The sequence below is a fragment of the Coturnix japonica genome, chromosome 1 (genome assembly GCF_054131305.1).
Source record: "Coturnix japonica strain WE chromosome 1, WE-NBRP24, whole genome shotgun sequence".
NCBI classification, from domain to species: Eukaryota; Metazoa; Chordata; class Aves; order Galliformes; family Phasianidae; genus Coturnix; species Coturnix japonica.
In genome coordinates this window covers 5,119,237-5,139,292 of record NC_140663.1, presented here as the reverse complement: position 1 = coordinate 5,139,292, position 20,056 = coordinate 5,119,237, and the positions used below count along the sequence as shown (strand labels likewise).

Sequence of the window (20,056 nt, the reverse complement as noted above, 5' to 3'; positions counted from 1 at the left end):
TCAATTTAGAACAGTGTTGATAATGAAATTATAAATTAAAATTGTTTTCCAGGAGAGGCAGTCAGTCATTAAATCACCCTGTATCTGAACACATTAGCAATTTAATCTTTAGTCAAGAAGGTATATTCCTCAAGTAAAAGTGATGTGCTGCTACGATTTCTTTATTAGCATCAAGACCATATGACTTTCAGAGAGTGAATCCTGGATCGAAAGCCCACCCTCAAGTTACTCGACTAAAATTCTTAGTTTTCACACAGTTGTTTGAGACAAAGCTGAATCTACACTACCTGGCAGAAAAAGGCAACAGAAAACTTCTAAGGTGCACATAATGCAATAGAGATTGCATTATTTTTCTTCAGTGTCTCAGTTCCTTCATTTCACAGTCTTAACCAAATATGAAAACATTAAACACAATCTCTGAGCTCAAAGCCACTTCCAAAACTGCCAAGTATAAAACTGTTACTGAATTGCTCTGTTCTGTTTATCATATTAAGATACATTTTTAGATGAAAAAAAAAGAAAAAAAGAAAAAAAAAAAAAGCTAGATTGCAAGCATAACATAATAGAACCAGCAAGCACTGCCAGCAGGTCTGAGGAAGAGAGAATAATTCAGAGATATTGTCATCTGTAGGCCAATTTATATTGTCAGACAGCAGGTTCGCATTAGTCTCTGATGTTGCTGCAATAATGGCATAATGTAACGATTGAGCAAAGGATACCTGTGGGGTACAGCAATGCTGTGTGGTAGATCTGTACCTGTTAAAAGTATTTCAGAATTCATTCAAAGCCAAATCAGAAGAAGCAGAAGACCAGGATTAGAAGAAGAGTGAGAAATGGCGTTCAGAAAGACTTGTGAATATTTTAGTCTTTTGTGATGATGAAGCAAGCATAATATTGTATGCTATCGATTCAGTGGGTTCACAATTAAAACAAACTAATGCAGCAGTTTGGGGGGTTGGGGGGGTTGTGCTTCCCCTTTTTTTCCCCCTTCTAACAGCAACAACAACAAAAAAAGCTTTTCTAACAGTTTCTCGCGGTGGGTATAATGTGCATCTGTGCTCTGATTTACTGCACATGCTGCCTTCTCCAGCATCATGTTAAGTTAGGGTATCAGCATGGTAGGTCACACAGTGGGAGCGACCTTTTGCTAATCACTACACATCAGTTACTACTGGCACGCAGCTCATTACTAAGAAACCCTCCAACGAGCTGGCTTTCAAATATGCTCACGCTTTGATTTTTTTTTCCTTTTATTTCTTTCTCTCTTTCTTTTCTTTTCTTTTTTTTTTTTTCTTTTTTTTCTTTTTTTTTTTTTTCCCCCAGACTAAAGATTGTACTTTTACATAAAAGCTTCTGTTGTGTAATTTTGTCAACTAGGGCTCCAAAGTCAAAAAGGCACCCAGTTAATTTTCCATCATTATAAACGGAGCCTGAAAATCCATACTGAAGGTAGGCCTGTAATCTTGGGTTTCATTAAAAAGGTCAGAACGTTTTTACTCACCACCTATTATTAAAATGTTTGAGGACTGCCATTAATTTGATTTTTCAGGACACAGAAATCTCGCTGGAAATTAGAACATAATCCTGCTGTTGCTTTACTGACACTTTTCATAGGGAAGGATACAGCTGCAGGGACCAAGAGCTCTCCTGCAATTTACAATTGGTTACTTTGGACAAATGGCAGGTGACTAATGCAAGACAAACTGTTTGCTCAACCTGGGAGCACTGGGTTTAATTTCAGTTTCTGAAAGAGGGGAGAAAGTGTTTCTATTGATGTTGAACTGTGAGTTGTCCTCTGCCAGTACATCTGCCACGTTCAATACACAACAGCCCCCTGCCCGACAATGTGATTATTAGAGATACAGAATTTGATGGCTAAAGAATACAAAACATAGCTGGAACAGAATGAAATGACTTTTAACTTACCGGCCATTTGCTGAATGCCGCTGAAGGCACCCAAGTTACTGGAGGAAGTTGCTTGCTGCAGAAGCTGCAAATTAACAACACAAAACAGCAATCTATCTGACATCAGTGTAACAAATGAAGATAAGTGTAAAATGAGCAATCATTTCACATTTGGAGTATTTATGCTTTCCTTTACATTTATATAGTCTCTTGCTTCTGTCTGTTGGAATGAACATCCCTAGAGTCAATGCTGTAAATCCATATTAATGTCTAATCTCTATTAAGAAACACAGAGGCACAAGGGAAACTCAATAACATCGCTGCTTTAAAACAATTAATCAATTTATTCTTTTTAACAACCAGGTGTTAAATCTATTTAAACCAACATAGCATGACTAATTACAACCCTCTGTAGTCTAGTAGTTACTATAACTCATCTCTGTCAATCACGGTCCATTCTCCACCACCCTCTTGAATTCAGTTTTTTCTTTATTATCTATATGAATCAAGCACAGATACTCATTAGACAGGTATTTGTATACAGCAATTTAGCCCACCTCAGTATTAATTAGCCTACCTCAATACCGATATATATATTTAATTGCCAGGTAAATTGCTGTTTATCATTATATCACTATACCAACAAATTTTATGCATACAAATTATGCACTTATGCGTATACAGTACAGATACAGATGCATCTATTTGTCTCAGAATCATCAGAAACTCCCCAAATTATGGAAAAACTACCCAACCTGTACACTCAGCTCCATAAAAAGCAGAAAATCCCTTACAGCAATGCTGCAAGGGAGACTTGGCAATCCAGGACCTAAGACCCACAGCTGTGTATTTTAGCTTTCTCCATCAGGGGCAGCAGCTAGCACATGTTTTTCATCTTACATATAGATCAAAGAAAATATCATTTTAAATTTATGAGAGACAAATTGCTTTCCTCTGCCACCTTCCCTTCTGTTAAAGATAGTATGAATCACGCGTGTTTAGCATTGAAGGGACCATGCATTAAAGTAGAAGTAATTTCCAGATGAAAATATGTAAAATTAGAGCACTGAACCACAACATCCTAGTTTAGAAGCTGCATCATACAGATATGGACTGTTCAGTGTTGTGTTCAGATGCCTATCTGTCTTCCCCTAAGGAATAACTTAAATTTTATTCCCGCAATGAATAACAGAATATAATGTTAAAAAGAACAATAAAACTAATGGAGTAAAATTTTATTTTTCAGCATGAGTAAACTTTAAATGCTTGCCTTGGACAGCAGTGATGCATTGAAATGTTATTCAGATTTTATTCTTTGCTATTTACTTTTAAATCATGCAATAAACATGCAAAGTTTTCTTAATGTAGAAGTAAACATAATAAACGTCCTGCAGAATTTAGCATTTCACTGAAGGAAGTTTACTATTGCTAGTTTTCATGGGTATAAAATAAATACAGCATGCTATAGGTGCACCGCCTCTGATGTGAACTTACAGCTAGATATTGTGGTGTGAGTCCTCCGAGACCCGTGAGGTTTCCCCAAGTGGCAGTATTGAGCTGTTGCATCTGCTGTGCCAACTGCTGCTGCAAACGCCGCTGCTCTTTGTCCTTTTGGGTATCAGCAAATTTCACCACGATTGGCGAAGAGCAGCCCTGTGGTTAGACAGATCAGGAAACAGAAGTGTTAAATCACACTGAGCCAACCCTGCACCATGAGCTCAGCCACATCCCCTAGGGCCGCTGGCAATGGCTCGACCTGATAGCTTTTCTCTCTTTGTGACTGACGTGTGTAGGACCATGAGGACTAAGATTTTCAGTTTCTCAGGAAAAGAGGCTGTAGAGAAATTATTGATTCCCCATTTCTTTTTATAAAGCACCTTTCCTCAGGCTCTCTTTTCCTTCCAGCTATCAAAACTGCTGCCAGAGACAGCAAGTGTACCAGTCCTCTTTAATTAAGCTTCACAGCTGATGAGATGGACATGTTACTTTGTCTGCAGTCTGTTTTCAAGGCATCGCCAAAGGGAGAGGTGTCCAACCTCCCTGCTGCCAGTGACCACACAGCCAACATAGCCCTGTCACACAGGCTCCCTGTGCTTGGTGCAGCTGTCTTGTCTACCCAAAATAAATAGGACTGCGAGCACTGGATTTACTGCAGCATCATCCGTGATGGGTCATTGATTCCTTCCATATCAAGGACCTCGAATGAACACCAGGGGCGATGCTATGAGGACAACTCACCCAACTGCAGCCTGCTCCTGGGCACACTTTGTGTTGAGCACCCTTGAGGTGTGAACAAAAGGCAGGATGTAAACCAAAAGTGACTACTTCTGGTGGAAGCACCCCATTCCTGATTTACACCATTTTTTAAGGTTTTATTCTATTTTCCTATTGCTTCAATGAGCCTCTTGTTACATGATACAGGAAGGCTGCAAGACACCTTGGGAAACAGGCTGTAGGAAAGAACTTGAGATCTGGTCTGCAGCCTGCTCCTCACCCGTCTCAGGGATCCTTGAGAAGCAGTGGACTGGGTGGGTTGTTGAGGCACCTAAACATTTCTCTTGGACCTCAAGTTGGGTATTCCTGGGCAAAGTCGCTGAGAGAACGAGACGTGAATGTGAAAGATGTCCCTATTACTCTTACCCTATTTTTTTTATCCCCACTATCAAATGCTTTCATATTTTAACCTTTTTAGACTTCATTTTTTTTCAGATCAAGAGAACAAACTCTGTACTGCAGTCATTCAGTTCTTAATTCAGGCATTCTGTGAGTCACAGAAGCTGCCAATCCATTCCTTACTGTTTTCTAACTACAGGAACCAATGAATAACTTCCCTCCACCTGCCATGCTTTATTATACTAATTTTGTGTCTAACTTCAATCTGCACATAATGGTAGGAGTGAAAGATGACTCAAGTCCAAAAAAGACAGCAGCATTTTAGCCAACGTGTACAATGTGGGATGGGGAGGGCGGCTATACTTAGCTAACGCTTCCCATGGCTGCTCTCGCAACACTGGGAACATCTGCAGCAAAGTTTATGTCCTCTATAATCTACAGAGAACAGTTGAGTACCTTTTCTCTGAAGTACCTCACACCAGGACAAATTCTAAGAACATTCAAAATCAACAAGAAAATGATGAAATAAACCACAATAATAATATCTCTCGTATGAAGATCTCCCATCAATACTCTTCCTTTAGAATTATCATAGAAAATCATCACTTCTGATTTATTATTCCACCTCCAGTTCCTTCTCTGTGTGTTTCATTGTAATACTGTCTTTCGGTGTTTCAGCGAGAAAAAAAAGAGAAATGTACCTCTCCAGCAATCAAATAAAGATTATGAAAGTGTCAGCTTGTTACAAAATTACCTCTCTTCAATGATTTTTATATTAGTATTAAAAACAAGCTCCTTTAATAAAAAAAAAAAAAAAAAGAAAGAAAAGGAGCTGGGGGTGGGAGGGTGTGGAAGAAATTTTTCTGCTTCAGCTAACAAAAAAGCAAGCTGTACCGTATTTAATATGAGCTTTGGTAGTGTTGGGCTAATCAAAACCAGAACTTACTGACTGCTACCTAGATGTACAGGAGAATCAAATCTACTTCCAAAGAAACAGAACTGAATTTTAAAGGAAGAAATATTTTATGGCTATTTCAGTTCTCAGTTCAGCAGCTCAGCACTTGACACTACAGCTGACATATTTATGAATGCTTAAATGTCAGTAAATTGTATAAAAACAATATCTCTGCAATTTATGAATCTATAATTCATTTTTTTTCACTGTCTGCTCTATATTTCATCACTTCATCATTTTCAAGAGAGCAAACATTCTGAAGACTGAAATTATATGTAGCAAGTGGCTCTATATGAGCAAAGGGTTGTTATTGTTGCATCAAATTCACTCCACGATAACAAATTAGTGTCTTCTACTGGTGCTGCATTTCAATGCCTTAAACAAACAAACAAAACCCACGGAAATGAGACAGAAGAACAGCAGTTATGTTTTTAAGATCAGCTGATTAAACCAGGCCAGAAAGTCAGATGCAAAAAGTAGTAAAATAACTCATTATTTTAAGAGATATATTCATCTGGACATTAACATCCCCATTGTTCTTTCTGTACCCATTCTGAAAATACATCTTGGTCAATGATGTGTGACAAGAAACCAAAAATAATGAAATCAGAAAAAAAAAAAATCTGCAGTAACTGAGTTGAGATGTGACTGTGTAATACGTATTCTCCCCAAAGCCCATCTTTTTTTTTTTGCATTCAGTGTGAAACAAATGCATCCAAGGACCACAGTTTCAGGCTGAGAGGCAAGATTTAACACTAGGTAATGTAAGCAAACTTTTTGCTAGAAGAGCATTGGCAAAATTGTCTTGCTTAAAGAGTGACTTCTGCTTTCCGTTTTTCCATTTTCCATCCTTAAGGTGCACCCCCCTTTCTCATGCAGTGGCTTGGCATCTGCACCCCATCTAGAGCAATTTTACTCCTGACAGCTGGTCCTGCCTTCGTATTTTTCTTTGTGTTGGCCATACGGTGTACAGACACTGTTCAGCCCATCACCTCTGGAGCTGAAGGGTGTACTGCTTCTCTCCAAGAAGGAACTCCCAGCCTAAGCTCAGCTAGCACAAAGACCCAGATGATCCAATTGCAAAATACTTGTAACTGCCTTGACTTGCCAGTTTGGGGTTCTCAAAGAGTAATTATTCTATAGAACTGAAGTAAGCAGGAGTATTAAAACAAAATACAGCCTCACTTGGAGTACTGCATTTAACAGAATAGGTGAATTTGTCTGGGATGTATTATCTCTTTAATGTTATCTTCTGAGGTAGACCTGTGTAAAATTCATCTTGCTAGACAGAAAAATACATTAAAGCACATAGAAAAAAATATAGGTAAAACACAATATTACCAATAAACATTTTCTTTTTACATGGAATCAAACCCAGCCGAATATATAGATCTGAATTAATGGAGCAGTGCATGGCAGACAAATTACTATGAGTGTTATTCCAAGGACTCAAAGTGGCAGTTTTTTCACAATATACTGTCAGACTGCATATGTTGTATAGCACTGGCTTTCTAGTAAAGGTAATTTCAAACATTCTTGTCTCCATTGGAGGATTCTCATCTAAAACTGCATACTTAGGGTCTAAAAATGCATTGCACTGAAAAGAAAAACACATCAATTATAAAATAAGCGCAACCAAATTCAAACATGATGCTTGGAGAGACAATAGCTTTGCAATGCCAGCATCATTACTTGTAGTATACAGGAAACAGTTAGTGACATTTTCATGCACTGCCTTCTTGTTCCTTTTCCTTTTCCTCCTCTCTCCACCCTCCCACCCCTGCTCTTCCCCCCCTGGCTTGTTACACAAAGCAGCTAACGACATGACGCAATAATGATTGTTTAGCACCCCGCATGCTTTGGGAGACTAGGGCATTGCAAAGAAAAATCACTGAGAGAAATCGAAAGGTCCTGGTGTAAAAATAAATAAAAAGAAACAAGTGCACATAACATCAATGCCACCTCTGAGAAAAATCATCACTACACAAAGATACAATATACATAATACAGTATAACATGCACTCTCCAATGATAAGCTAGAAGATCCAGAGTAAGTAAAGACTTTAATACTTGTGCGGTTTTTTGTGCAAAATTCTGAAAGACCATGACAAAAATCACAGACTGACAAAAGTTTGAGATTGCCAGACAAGCCGTGGCACTTGATCACCACTCCAATGACCGGATCGTTAGCCTGCTGCTGGATTCACGTTAAGTGAATGGGTTTCAAGTTTCATGTTGCTCATTGTTATAAAATATGAGGCCGTAGAGGCAATGTGGGAGGAGATAGAGCTTGAGAGGGGCCAGGCACGGTGGTGCTCTGTAGGAAGCTTAGATATGCTCTGTCATCATTAGCATTTTTATTGGCTATATGAAGAAGGAGAAATTATATTAGCTTAAAAAGAGATTCTATTTGCAGGAAAACACATGCACTAGTAACTCAGTGTGGCCACGTTAAATCTCTTGAGCATTTTCTCAGAGCAGCATAAACCAGAACACTTAAAAATCTATTTAAAGGAAACTAAGATTTAAAAAAAAATTTTTTTTTTTTTTTGGGGGGGGGAAGGTGCTAATATTAACTGTAATTTACTCATTAGGTACACTCTTGAGTATGAGTGAAGTGTGGTATTCACAGCGATTTTATTTTCTCTGAATGCCACTGAAAACTGGATACAGAGCCGTGTTTGGATACTGCAGCTTGATTGTGTGCTTCCAGGCCATTAAGAAAAACACGTTTCACACGGAGAGGTAGAGTGAGTTGGCAAAAAGTTTAAATCTGTGATTGTCATGTGTCTGATCTGGTCCAGGAGAGCATGGCTTTACCATTCGCAATCATTTGCACAAAGAAAACAAAGAAAGGGCAAATGATACAGTACTGTACCTCCATGGTCTGAGACTGGTGCATGGCTTTGATTGCATTCTGTGCCATTGCCCTTGTAGAAAATGTGACAAACGCACAGCCTGTGGGAACAAGGGGACAGGGAGCAGGAAAGACAAAAAACAACAAGACAAAAGGGTTGGACGCTTGTTAAACCAACACAGTCTACGAGAACGGCCACAAGACGACACTGTTCTCAGTAGTACATAAAAATAAACAACTTCTCTAGTTTATTTATCGACAGTGCTGACTTGCTAATCCGACCATAGATGAAAGAAAAAACAAAATTAGGTGGGGATGGGTGAGGAAAAAAGGATTTATTTCCTTAATTTAGGTGTTTTTGTTTTTGTTTGTTTGTTTTTGTTCTTTAGCCACAGGTTTAACACACTTAAGGCTTTTTTTTTTTTTTTTTTTTTTTTTTTTTTAATGCAGAGTTTGGATTGCATAGTTTAGTCCATTTGGGCCATGCATTAATAGCTGCTTGCTATGGCTTTTGTAGGTAAATACTAGACAGTTAATAAACAACTGGCACCACTGGCAGCTGAGCTGAGAATTTAAAGGAGAGCATAATTTCACTTACATATTACTGTGATGCACCAAGAACAACCGTACAAGTAAGGATGAGAAAAGCTCGTCTGCGTACCCTGCAACTAATTGCAAAAAGACTCAGACAAAATTCAGTAACGTAGGTGGAATCTCAACATTTAAGAAAATAACATATTAAGAATAAAAATCTTTATGATTTTTGCTTCTCAGAGTCCTAGGTACAAGTATAATTCTTTGATCTATGAAAGCTACCAAGAGCTTGAACAATTCAAAAGCTGTGTGCATGAATAACTAAAAAATCACTTTTCTTCCTCTATAGCCTTTTAAATCATAATGAAAAGCCAGTAGGCGAATGCCTGGGCTATTTTTCCACTCTTTTACTATTGTCAGTCATACCTATACTGGGCATGGTATGGGTCAACTTTCTTAGTGCATGACTCACTGCCCTTTTGACTAATAAAAACAGTGCCTTCTGAGATTTACATTTTATTCTTCATGCACCCTTGGGCATCTTAAAGAAAAAGACTGTGAAATTAATGCAGATTCGGGCTGATTTTGTAATAATACCATGGCACACTAAAAGCTTAGCTAAAGCAACACAGACTTATTTCACTTGTGATCTCTAATGACTTTAAAAGTGCATTGATTTTCAGCTCCCTTAGCCTTGCACAGTTTGAACTTAGGTTTCAGAGAATAATTTAGTGTTCCACTCAATTTCCTCAAAACATTATTATTATTACTACTTAAAAGATTTCCAAATGAAGCAAATCTAAGCACTGAGAGGCTAAAGCATATTGTCATTTTAGAGCTAATACATGAAAGCTGCATTCTGGCATCAAAAATACAATGTTGTTGCCCCTGTGGCCAATGGGAAAAATTAACAATTTTGCAATCCAACAAGCAACAGATTGTTTGGTTTATGCAAATCAATTTGAGGCATAAAATACCTTTTCTTTTTAGCTCCGTGTGTACCTGGTGAGATTATCAAGTCAAGACTGTATTCACATTTTAATCAAACAACAGTAAGAGAAAGCAATGCCTGATCATTACCCAAAAGCACTACATCTACTCATGAAAATAAAGTCAATGCATTTTTGCATCATGCGATACTTTTTTTCTCATTAATGTCAAAGCCCTTGGTACAGGACAACCTAAACTGGCTTATGTACCTCTGTCTGATAGACCAGCATTAGAAAATAAGAAGAAGGATTCTTTTTAACACAAACATCATGGCAGTGTCATGACTCTACTGATGATGTCTTACAGCTGTTCAGACACAACTACTGTACTACCGTTATTCAGCAACAAAGTCCTGTCAAAGAAAATGATGTAATGAATGGCTTTCTGTACGGCATTCTAGACCAAATGTGCATAGAAGGGTAAATAAATTACAGTACCTCTGCTAGCTTCCATAATGCTGCTGTGCACTAAAATGAAAGAGGCCCAAATTTACCATTGAAGTAATCTCTCCAACAAAAACATTTTTGTTATTATCATTAGAAGAGGAAATATCACCAAGGGTTTGCATTTCTTTTCTTGCAAATTCAAAAGGGGGGTGAGTACAAATAGTGATATACCAGAGAACAGGCAAGAAACCCCATAGAGCCTTGAGTAATATTGTTTACAACGGTCAAGAATCTACTCCATTCACTTCTCTTGCTCTCATTATCCAGGAGTGTGTAGCATAGTGACAATTACTGAATTGGAGGCTTAGAATGCATAAAAAACATGTAAAATGTCAACAAAAATCAATAAGACACAGTTTATGCATTTATCACAATTTCTACCCAGCGGTACTGCTGTAAGTAACTTACTGAGAGATGTTGCAATTAGCAGGTCTCAAAAGAAATGTGAATCAGCAGAGAAATAAAGCTGTACTCTTCTCAAGACAAAGGAGACTGGCTCCTCCTTCCCTTAGGCTTTTTTCTCATTTTAAGCACAAAGCTCAGCTGCTGGGGACTTTCAGTGCCCAATGATATGGCAAAACCTCCTTCCTCATCGCCCAGCCCAAATTCATTTGCTTGGATCCCGTTTTCCTTTGTTGCAGAGAGAAAAGACTTGTCGCTGATCTCCGCAAAGTGCTGTACAGCAAGCTACCTAGTTAAAAGAAACTTGTTCTCTGGGCAAGGGAAATGCTTGATAAATGAGGTTATGCAGCTTGAATACAAGCATTTGAAAACAGCATTCCATGGAGAAGACAGGACTGCATTTTAATTACGGTTTGCCATCCAGAGGCTATAAGGTTAGGTTCCCTTGTTATCTCTGGTCAGCAAAGCATTTCCCACCAATGGACAGTGGCCATTTTCACAGTAAATACCCAATTTGCTTTAATAATCATGGTAAAGATTAAGTAGACAACTTCATTCCTAAATCATCTGATAACCTAGACTTTCAGTTATTACCATCAAGCATTCCAATCAGATGGTAGCTTAATTAGCTATTTCCATTGTTTATTTTTATTTTATTTGTTTATTATTATTTTCCATTGTCCAAATTTAGCAATTTCCATTCCAGATGTTGTTCTAGACTAAAATGCTATGTATATTCACATTTAAAGGTTGTGGTTTCTTTTTCCAGGTACCAAACCCAAACAATCATATAAAATATTTGTATATATTATGTGTGCACATGTGTATATGTGGGAAACATGGGATCCTATGAATTTTATTGTCCATGAAAAATGGAATCCCCTCCTTCTACACAATCAGACCGCCACACTGGAGAGGAGCTAAGCCTAGATAACAGAATTCGATCCACTTCACTGCTAGACTTGCACGTGCAACTGAGCTACTGAGAAAAGCTGTTCTTGGATGCTTGTATTCTCTGCCTCCTTTATGTTTTCTGTATGGGGAACACAAGCATTTTAGAAGGATGTTTTTCTTAGGCACACTGAATTTCATCAGAAGTTGGTGTTTAAGCACCCTGTATTTCACATTTTTCAGCTAGATGAGCTTTGGCAGCCCTGAACCATCCCATACGCACCCTTGTATCTGAGGGGCTGGGAAAACATTCCCTTTTAAGCATACTTCACTCTCTATCTCATGGATCCAGGTGGTGTTTTGGGAAAATGCCAGCAGCTTTAGGACTGTAGATCACAATTATAACAGGACAAGTCTAATCAGATTCCATGCCTCACGGTGCAAGGAAACAAGAAGGATTTCCATGGCCTCTTACCTCATCACCTGAAACACTGCATTAATTGTAATGCCATAGGCCAAGCTCTTCTGCATCAATGGCTACAAGCAAACTATTTCTGTTCTACCATATCAAGTCATGCTACTTCAATTTCTGCCTTCCTTCTGGAGCTATGGAGCTCAGACTGAGAGCAAAAACACAGAGAGGGGATATTTCTATAGCTAATGCTTTGAAATTACTTTTGTTTTGTGAAAAAGATCTCTCTGTAAATACAACCAACCTAAAAGTCACGTTCCAATTATTTATGTCCTCTGGTTTCAAAATGTCAGGGATCACTAACAGAAGCAAAAGGGATGGAAAAAGGAGGGCTAGGAGCTTTAGTTGTATCTCCAAGGCTGTGTTCTTGCCCTGTACAACAGATAAGTGGTTGACTTGGGACAGGTTTCTTCAAGTAATTTCCACCTTTCAGGCAGAACTGGAGGGAGGCACCCAGCCCCATTACAGAGCAAATTTTGGAGTGCATTACTGCATCAGCCACCTCAGCTAAAGCAAAATCCAGATATACTGGGTTGGTCTTCTTTTATCTCTAAAGCTAAAGAGAATTTTGAAAAGGCTTCCTTCATGAACCATGCCACCCCATTAACTAGGGTCTGATGCTTGAGCAACTGAATTATCAGAAATATTTTACAATGCCCAGCACTACCCCATTTTAGCTCCTGCTTCACTTTGTTCTTCTCATCTCAGGCTTTCATAGGCTGTTTTGAAATGTTTGCCTGTTCATGCACATAGTAACATAACATCAATACTAGACAGCTGTCAGTGAAGTAGAACATTTTAAAGGATGCAGGCCTCAAGGTGAGGGGTCTGATTTCATACCTGCACAAGAAAGCTCCCAGATAAAGCTACCAGCATCTACCAGAGCTTTTAAAGCAATATGGAATCAGGCCAAGAGTTAAAAATGGAGGTTTAAAAAACATGGTATTAGAATTCTGGAGATGAAAGAAAGGCAGAAACAATCAATTAAAATAAATAAATAAATAAATAAATCTATATACAGTGACCCCTCTGACACAGAAGGCAGCTCAGGAGATTTTCAAAGCCATTCAAGCAATTGCAGCCTGATGCATGGAGGCTGCACAGCTGGTGGTGTAATGGTTTTGCTACAACTTCTCAGTTAACCATAAATGAATTTTTTCTTCACTTTCTGCAAAGAAACAATAGTGAAAAGCTGCCAAAATACTCCTGCAAGAAGCATTTGGGATCCTCTGCATTGGATGTCGCTATGAAAAGTAAAAGATAAGGCTCAAGGAAAAGGCTATGGAAATGAAGTGTGATAAAAATAAGTTCTGGTTGGGCAAAAATATTTCCAGCTGAGATTGTGAAGTAGACTTTCCCTTTTCTACACTGATACTACAGCACAGCCTGCAGGAAGGACCAGTGTGGGAGACAGCCTTCTACTGAAACTGATCACACAAAAATCTCTGTGGCTTACACACATTTCAGTTACAAATGAAATCCTCAGACACTTTACTACAAAGACACTGCGTTGTTAATGACTGCTGAATATACACAGTGGCAGGTCTGAGAACAAGTGCAACAACTCAGCCCAATGTAAAACATTTTGAAGAAGTCACAGTAAAGCTCTGTAGTTTATACATATTAGGCACATAACACTAACAGGCACATTCTGTAAACATGCCTGATCCCTTTAGCTTTACTGACTTTTCTTGACTGTCATCCAGATGACAGATTCTAGATAAGTTCAAGGTTTCCTCCAAGTATTTCTAATTGGACAGTCAATTAACCGCTCTGAAAAGAGCAGACGTCAGTGAATGGAATTAACAGAAACCCGGAGTCAAACGGGTACTGAAGACCACATTCTCTAACAGCCTCAGTGTCTTTCCTGCCAGAATAAAATATAAAATAAAATCACTGGAATTATTTCATTTCAGACCTCAGTCTGGAGAAGGATCGCTGAGAAGATGCAGTAGTGGAAATCTGAGACTGAGGGTTACTGGCTATAGGTCAGCAGACACTGGTCAGCTGGATGTGTTCAATCCTTCCCAGCTCTTGAAAGGTTTCATTGGAGGAAGAAAATGAAATGCGACATAATGAGTTGAAAAACGTTACCACTTTACAGCAAAATAAATAAGGCATGGGGGTGCCTTATTTAGTAAGGAAGTAAAATATAGAGAAGTAAAAAATGCAGCACTTCCACGGTGCTCTTTTCCCATCACCTACTGATACAGAAGTCAAAAGGTGCCCCCTAACCCAGGCTGCTTCCATGGTGGCACTTTGCATTACTTCAGCTCACCAAGCAGCAGTAAATACCCAAACGGAAAAACAAACAGGCATGAAATCTGTCCTTCAGTGCAGCTAGCTATGATGCAAACACTAATTTTCTTCTATTCATTCATTCATTAAATCCCTAAATCTGAAAGTTATAAATGGCTTTTTTTGTGACAATAAATTGCCTGACCATGGTATAATTCTCCATATCATCCTGCTCTCAAGGCAAACAAAGAAAAACAATACCCTGCAGTCAGTGAGCCCAGAAACATTTACTTGTCCCGTGTGCCTGGTGATATTTTGTTATAAAATCATACAATTAGGAACCTGGGAGGTGTACGAATGTATGTTTGGGGCCTTTCCGCAATGTTCATGGTATATCCAGTCCTCTGCACATGTTATTAGCAGGTTTTCTCCAGAGCACCCTATTAACCCAGCTGACTTGTTTCTGCTATCTGTTACATAAATCTGCTCTTAGCAATACAACCGAATAATCTGCTGTGCAGTGCTCCTGTGATGAAGATCAGAGGATTTTTTTTTTTCATCATCATTATGGATGGTAATAATTCCTCGAGTGATACAGAGATATTGATCCACTTATCTGAAATAAATAAATAAATAGATAATTATAAAGCTTGAGGAGCGCTGCTATCCTTATTTTAAGGAATGGATAAATAGATGCTGAGAAATCAACCTACAGTCACATTACACACTAGTAGCACAGCTACAAATCAACCGGAGGTATTTCTGGCTACTTTTTGCGCAGTCCGGCTATCTGAATGCTTTCTGGACTGAATGCTGTCTGTGTTGGCATCTGTGGTCATGCAGCCATGTGCTAGAAGTCAGGAGGTCTGAAAGTTTCTTTAAGCCGTTCACAATAAGTGATTTAAAATCTTAATCATCTGAGGCAGTTCACTCCTGCTTTTTCATGATAATGAAGCTTAGCACATGATATCACAATCATGAATTTCTGTAAAGCATACTTAGCTCTTCAGAAAAAGTGCTGGATTAAACAACCCTGCAGGCTGAATCCTTCTCTTTGAATAATGAATATAGCACAGGCAGCTGCAGCTTCTTTAGATAGTCCTATGAACCCCGCTAAAGCAAAGGCCAGCCTGCATGGCTGCTCGTGGCTTCTTTATCTCCACAGCCAACAGGGCTTTTTTTTTTTTTTTAAATTTTAATTTTTATTTTTAATACTTTGCACAGCTAGGAATTATTCCTTACCAGCCAACTAATTCCACAGGGACTACCTTAGAGCCTTTGGAAGGAAGTGCCTCTTGGTGGCTGCCTACTTCTTGTAGCTGGTCAGAATATAAGAAGTTATAAACAATTATTTCTTACATGGAGGGGCAAAACCTCCCCCGAAAAAACCCAACTCAAGCACTGGGAAAAAAGAAAAGATGGCTTAAGGAAAAAAATCTCAGTAAGAAACTTCTCCACCTCTGGAGCTTTGTATCATTATTTTACTCTCGTTTTACAGACAAGTTTCAAATAGTTGACAATAGGAATTTGGAAACGAAATGCTGATGGTCCATTTTCAGTAGTGACAGCAATGGGTGCGACTTTAATAAAGTTCTGTCAGCTCTTGGCTATAAGCTACAACAGAAACAACCAGTTCAGCTCCTCACTTTATCTTAGCACTTATATTGCACTCATCACGAGTGTTACATTTCCTCTTGCTGCTGCAGGAAAGGATTTCTTCTTGCTACTGGAACCACATGGTACCCTAAGATCCTACATCCTGCCTATGGGTTTATGCAGACTTCTATCATGCTAATGGTATGGTTGCTGTTGTAGTGCAGACCAAAAAGTCAGCTGAAAGTTTTTTACTCTGGTGAAAGAAAAGACAACAACAAAAATTAGCAGCACAAACCAAAATTGTTCTATTGAACATTGTAACCTCGAGCTATTCCTTGCAATTATCTGTGGGTAACGAAGATTATTTGCCTGAATCTTTCAACAAAGCTCAAAAGTTGGCACAGATACCAATGAGTATACTTTTCAAGCTCTTTTCTTCCAAGATACCATGATGTACATTCGTTATGCAACTGAAAAAGAGATGCCAAACAGAGTTTATTGGACCATATTTCCATCTCACTGCTGTGAGCACTGTGAGTTCCCGAAGGCTCTGGCATCATAAGGACAGTGTTTTCCTAAGACAGTGACTATGTCTCATCCACCCCCCTGTGTCTGGGAGGGAAACACATCCGGACTGGTGCTGGGAGAACAAACATTGTTCATGACAGAGGGAACTAACATCTTGAAAATGGTAACATGAATTAAAGCTCGTTAAGTATCAGAATTCATTACTAAGATTTAACTATATAATTCTCCTCCTTGCTTTAGCGAAGCAGCTTTTCACCCTGTGCTTTTTCAGCCAAGCTCTCTCCACTGCAGATCTCCCTTAGCACTTCTCATTTCAGCTTTGCAATACCAACACTTTGCCTTCTCTCATGGCATGGTGGTTTTGTGAAGCTGATAAACATCTGCCTGAAAACCTGGTTGGCGCAGCTGAACTCATTTTCAAGTGTGAACATGGGTGTGTAGAAAGCAATTCGAGTTTAACAAGCCATGATGCATGAGGGCATGACAGAATATCAATTGTGATGGTGACCGAAATAAATCCGAGTGGCAGGGAGGATACAGCACTGCAGAGACTACTGGTGTGTGACCTACCTGCACTAAGATCTTCACCCTCCAGCAGGAGAGAGCAGCACATTAACTCTACGGTTATGCTGGCTGGCAGACAACAGTGCTCTGCCTGGTACACTGGTGACATGGCTCAAAATCTCAGCCTCTGATTACTGTGATAGTGCTATTTACGGTAGAATAAAACTACTCTACACTGTTCAATTTCATAATGATCTTTCTGTGCTTGGAGTGTATTCAGTGCCTAATGAATAAAAAAAATGATGCAGTGGACTTTCTACAGATCCCAGGTGAGATCCATTTCTTTGGTGGGTGATTCCAAAGAGTCAATTAACTCTTTTGGGACTCAAGACATCTCATGCCCAGATCTATGTAATTTTAGCACTTACTTAGCACCTTTCCCAGTTGTGCCTTCCATCATCCTTTCTCTGTGCTAGTCACAAATCAAAATAACTAAAAATCAGAACTATTTGTTTTCCCTCAGTGTAGGGTCTAGCAGATAATGACAGTACTGGACTCCATCAGTTAACATTTACTACTGAGCCACAGGAACAAACCTCAGACCTTTATCTTGGTCTTCCCCTAGGCAAAAGCCATGATCCTGATGCTGCTCTTGCCTGAAGGGACTGCTGTATGCCAGCCCCAAAAGTTTTGGGATTGCAGTCTAATTGTGTACAAATGCAAATGCAGGATTTTCTTGAGGCTACCTATTTATTGCCAGAATATCCATTCAACAAGCCCTTCAGAAATGTTATAGGATATGTTTTCATTCAGTGCTGTGAAATACACAGTAATCCACTCAGCTTCCCCTGCTGAAATGTATAGGCTTTTCAAACAAGCTGGGCTGCACACAAAACCCTCTGCTTTTCAAATCTAAGCACAAATTGTTGCATGAAATAGTGAGGATTCTAGAGCCTGAAGGAAACAAGCAAATCCAGAAGAAAAAAAAACCAAACACACACATATATATCTACATTTCCATGCAAGATGGATCCAATTATTTCTTTTGTGACTTTTGAAAATGTAATAAAATGCATAAACTGTGCTTTCTACGTTTCTTTTATTTATTTCTACAGAAACAGAAGTGGTGATGTTCCTCACAGCTCCGCACTTGAAATTACTTGACTCCCTGTGCCACTACGTGATAGCAGCTTGTGCCACAGCTGCTTCCCGTGCTGAAGATGGGTCTATGCCCTATTCCACTCTGTACCACACGGTGCTGAGTTTGAGGAAAGGTTCACAGCCTGAGAATAATTTCAGGTCCACATACCATAGACTTAATACACAGTCTGCAACATCAATATACATTTATTTTTCTTCTCGATATGTTTTCAGAGAGCCTTTCCAAAAGGCACTTCTGCACTCAGAAGGGGTCACCAGCTATCGAAGCCTGTGATGCACTCCATTTCCAAGGTTCAGGTCAGCTGCTTGACCACTCTCGGTGGTGCTGTGTAACACCTCTTCCCTGGTTTTTGCTTTGTGATAGAGGCACAAGCTTTACAAGCTCTTTTAACAAACTTTTGTCAAGGTAAAGCTCTCAGGTTCAAGCTAACCTCTTTGTTTCTGAGTATCAGCAGACCTATGTTTTGCATTGTGTTATAAAAAACACAGGAATTGAGGAGATAGTGCCATAGCGCGGGCCAGTTCCCATGACCCTGTATGTCTTCAACCAGTCATTTACAGTCCTTTTTTTCTTTTTTTGGCCTTATGGTACAAAGCAGAAATGGGGTCAGGGAAGTATCTTTGATTCTGTGAGAGCAGAAAACGGAGGGTGTTTTCTCAGGGTGCAAAGGAACCTTTCCAGCTGACAAACAGTGCGATAACACAAGTTAATATGTTGGCACCAAGACCTTTCTGACACTGGAAATAAAAGGTGATAATTTCAGTTGCTGTGAAAAGTTCATGCGGATACCTTCATCACGTGGGACGTATTACGGCGTAACCTCTAGCTGCAGACAGCGGCTGTGCCTACCCTGACTGCGACACAGAGCTCCCAATTAGCACTTAAGGAAAGAGACTTTACAGACTGCACACTCACCTCTGCTCAGCCCATCAGGTCCCCGAAGGATTCGGCATTCTTCTATCTGGCCAAACGGAGAAAACATCACCCTGATATCATTCTCATTACACTTCTTCGAAACCATTCCTATGAACAATTTTCTGTCTTCCACAGCTAGAAGATAAAAATAATGAATGAGCAAAGGCCATTTCATCTTTTTCCTGTGATCAATGCTTCATTACCACATCAAACCGAGCTCCAGTCATGTGAGTCTGGCTCTGTAACTGAAGACAAGTCCTAAGGCAAACACTTTATACTTACAACATCCCTTCCCCCCCTCCAGCCCCCACCCCAAATCTCTCATTTTTCTTTCTCTCTCTCCATTTTTTTATTTTTTTTTTAGTGGTGGTTGCTGTTTATATAACAGATTAATTGGCTGCCTTCGTCATTCTGCATATGTCTCCTCATCGCTGCTTTTAAGAGAAAAGCATCCTCTGCTAGAAAGAGTAAAAATATCTTTGCATAGATTTTAATTCAGATAAATTCCCTCACCTCCCTCATGTATGAAAGAAATCATGACAGGGGTGAGGGTAAAGAGGGGATTGTGCACGTAATGATATGAGCTAATGAAAAATATTCCTGAGAAATGTTTTCAGAGAGAGGCTCCTATCTTTGCTTTCAATTTCATCCAACTTAATGCATGGCACTCAAAAGGCAGATGTGTAACCACTGCTCTGGAAAAGGAATGCATTACATTTTCCTGCATTCTTCAGAGTGACACTGTCCTCTACCCTCCAAGGGGACACAAGACATATTCTAGGACAGCACTTCATCAAGGAGGCTGCACAGTGCTTTCCAAGAAGCAACCCCCTTGATCTGTAATGGTGCTGAGTTTGCATGAAAAAATAACACATGAAAAAGGTGCTTTACCTGAATTATTGGTAGAATATTTTCTCTCTGTACTGTCACCCAAACCAGTACAAGCTAAACTGCAGTGGCAGGACTTGCCGGTCCTCTTAATCAAACCCAAATGCACAGGTCTAAAGATGCAGACTCTTGTCAAAAATGAAATAGGTCATCAAAACTT

At 39.3% G+C, this 20,056-nt stretch overlaps 1 protein-coding gene across 50 annotated transcripts in view; it reads right to left on the bottom strand.

Moving 5' to 3' along the window:
• The window catches only part of CELF2 (CUGBP Elav-like family member 2), a 547,347-nt gene that overhangs the window by 53,051 nt on the left and 474,240 nt on the right, over positions 1-20,056 (bottom strand). For 37 of the 50 annotated variants that reach the window (XM_085511895.1, XM_085511900.1, XM_032441981.2 and 34 more), the window contains 4 exons: positions 19,009-19,143; positions 8,352-8,431; positions 3,400-3,558; positions 1,927-1,990 (listed from right to left, as the gene is read on the bottom strand). In XM_085511895.1, coding sequence (XP_085368021.1) covers positions 1,927-1,990; positions 3,400-3,558; positions 8,352-8,431; positions 19,009-19,143 — 438 coding nt within the window. The remainder of the gene's footprint in view (positions 1-1,926; positions 1,991-3,399; positions 3,559-8,351; positions 8,432-19,008; positions 19,144-20,056) is intronic. The other 13 variants (XM_085511931.1, XM_085511969.1, XM_085511923.1 and 10 more) reach the window with 1 other exon arrangement.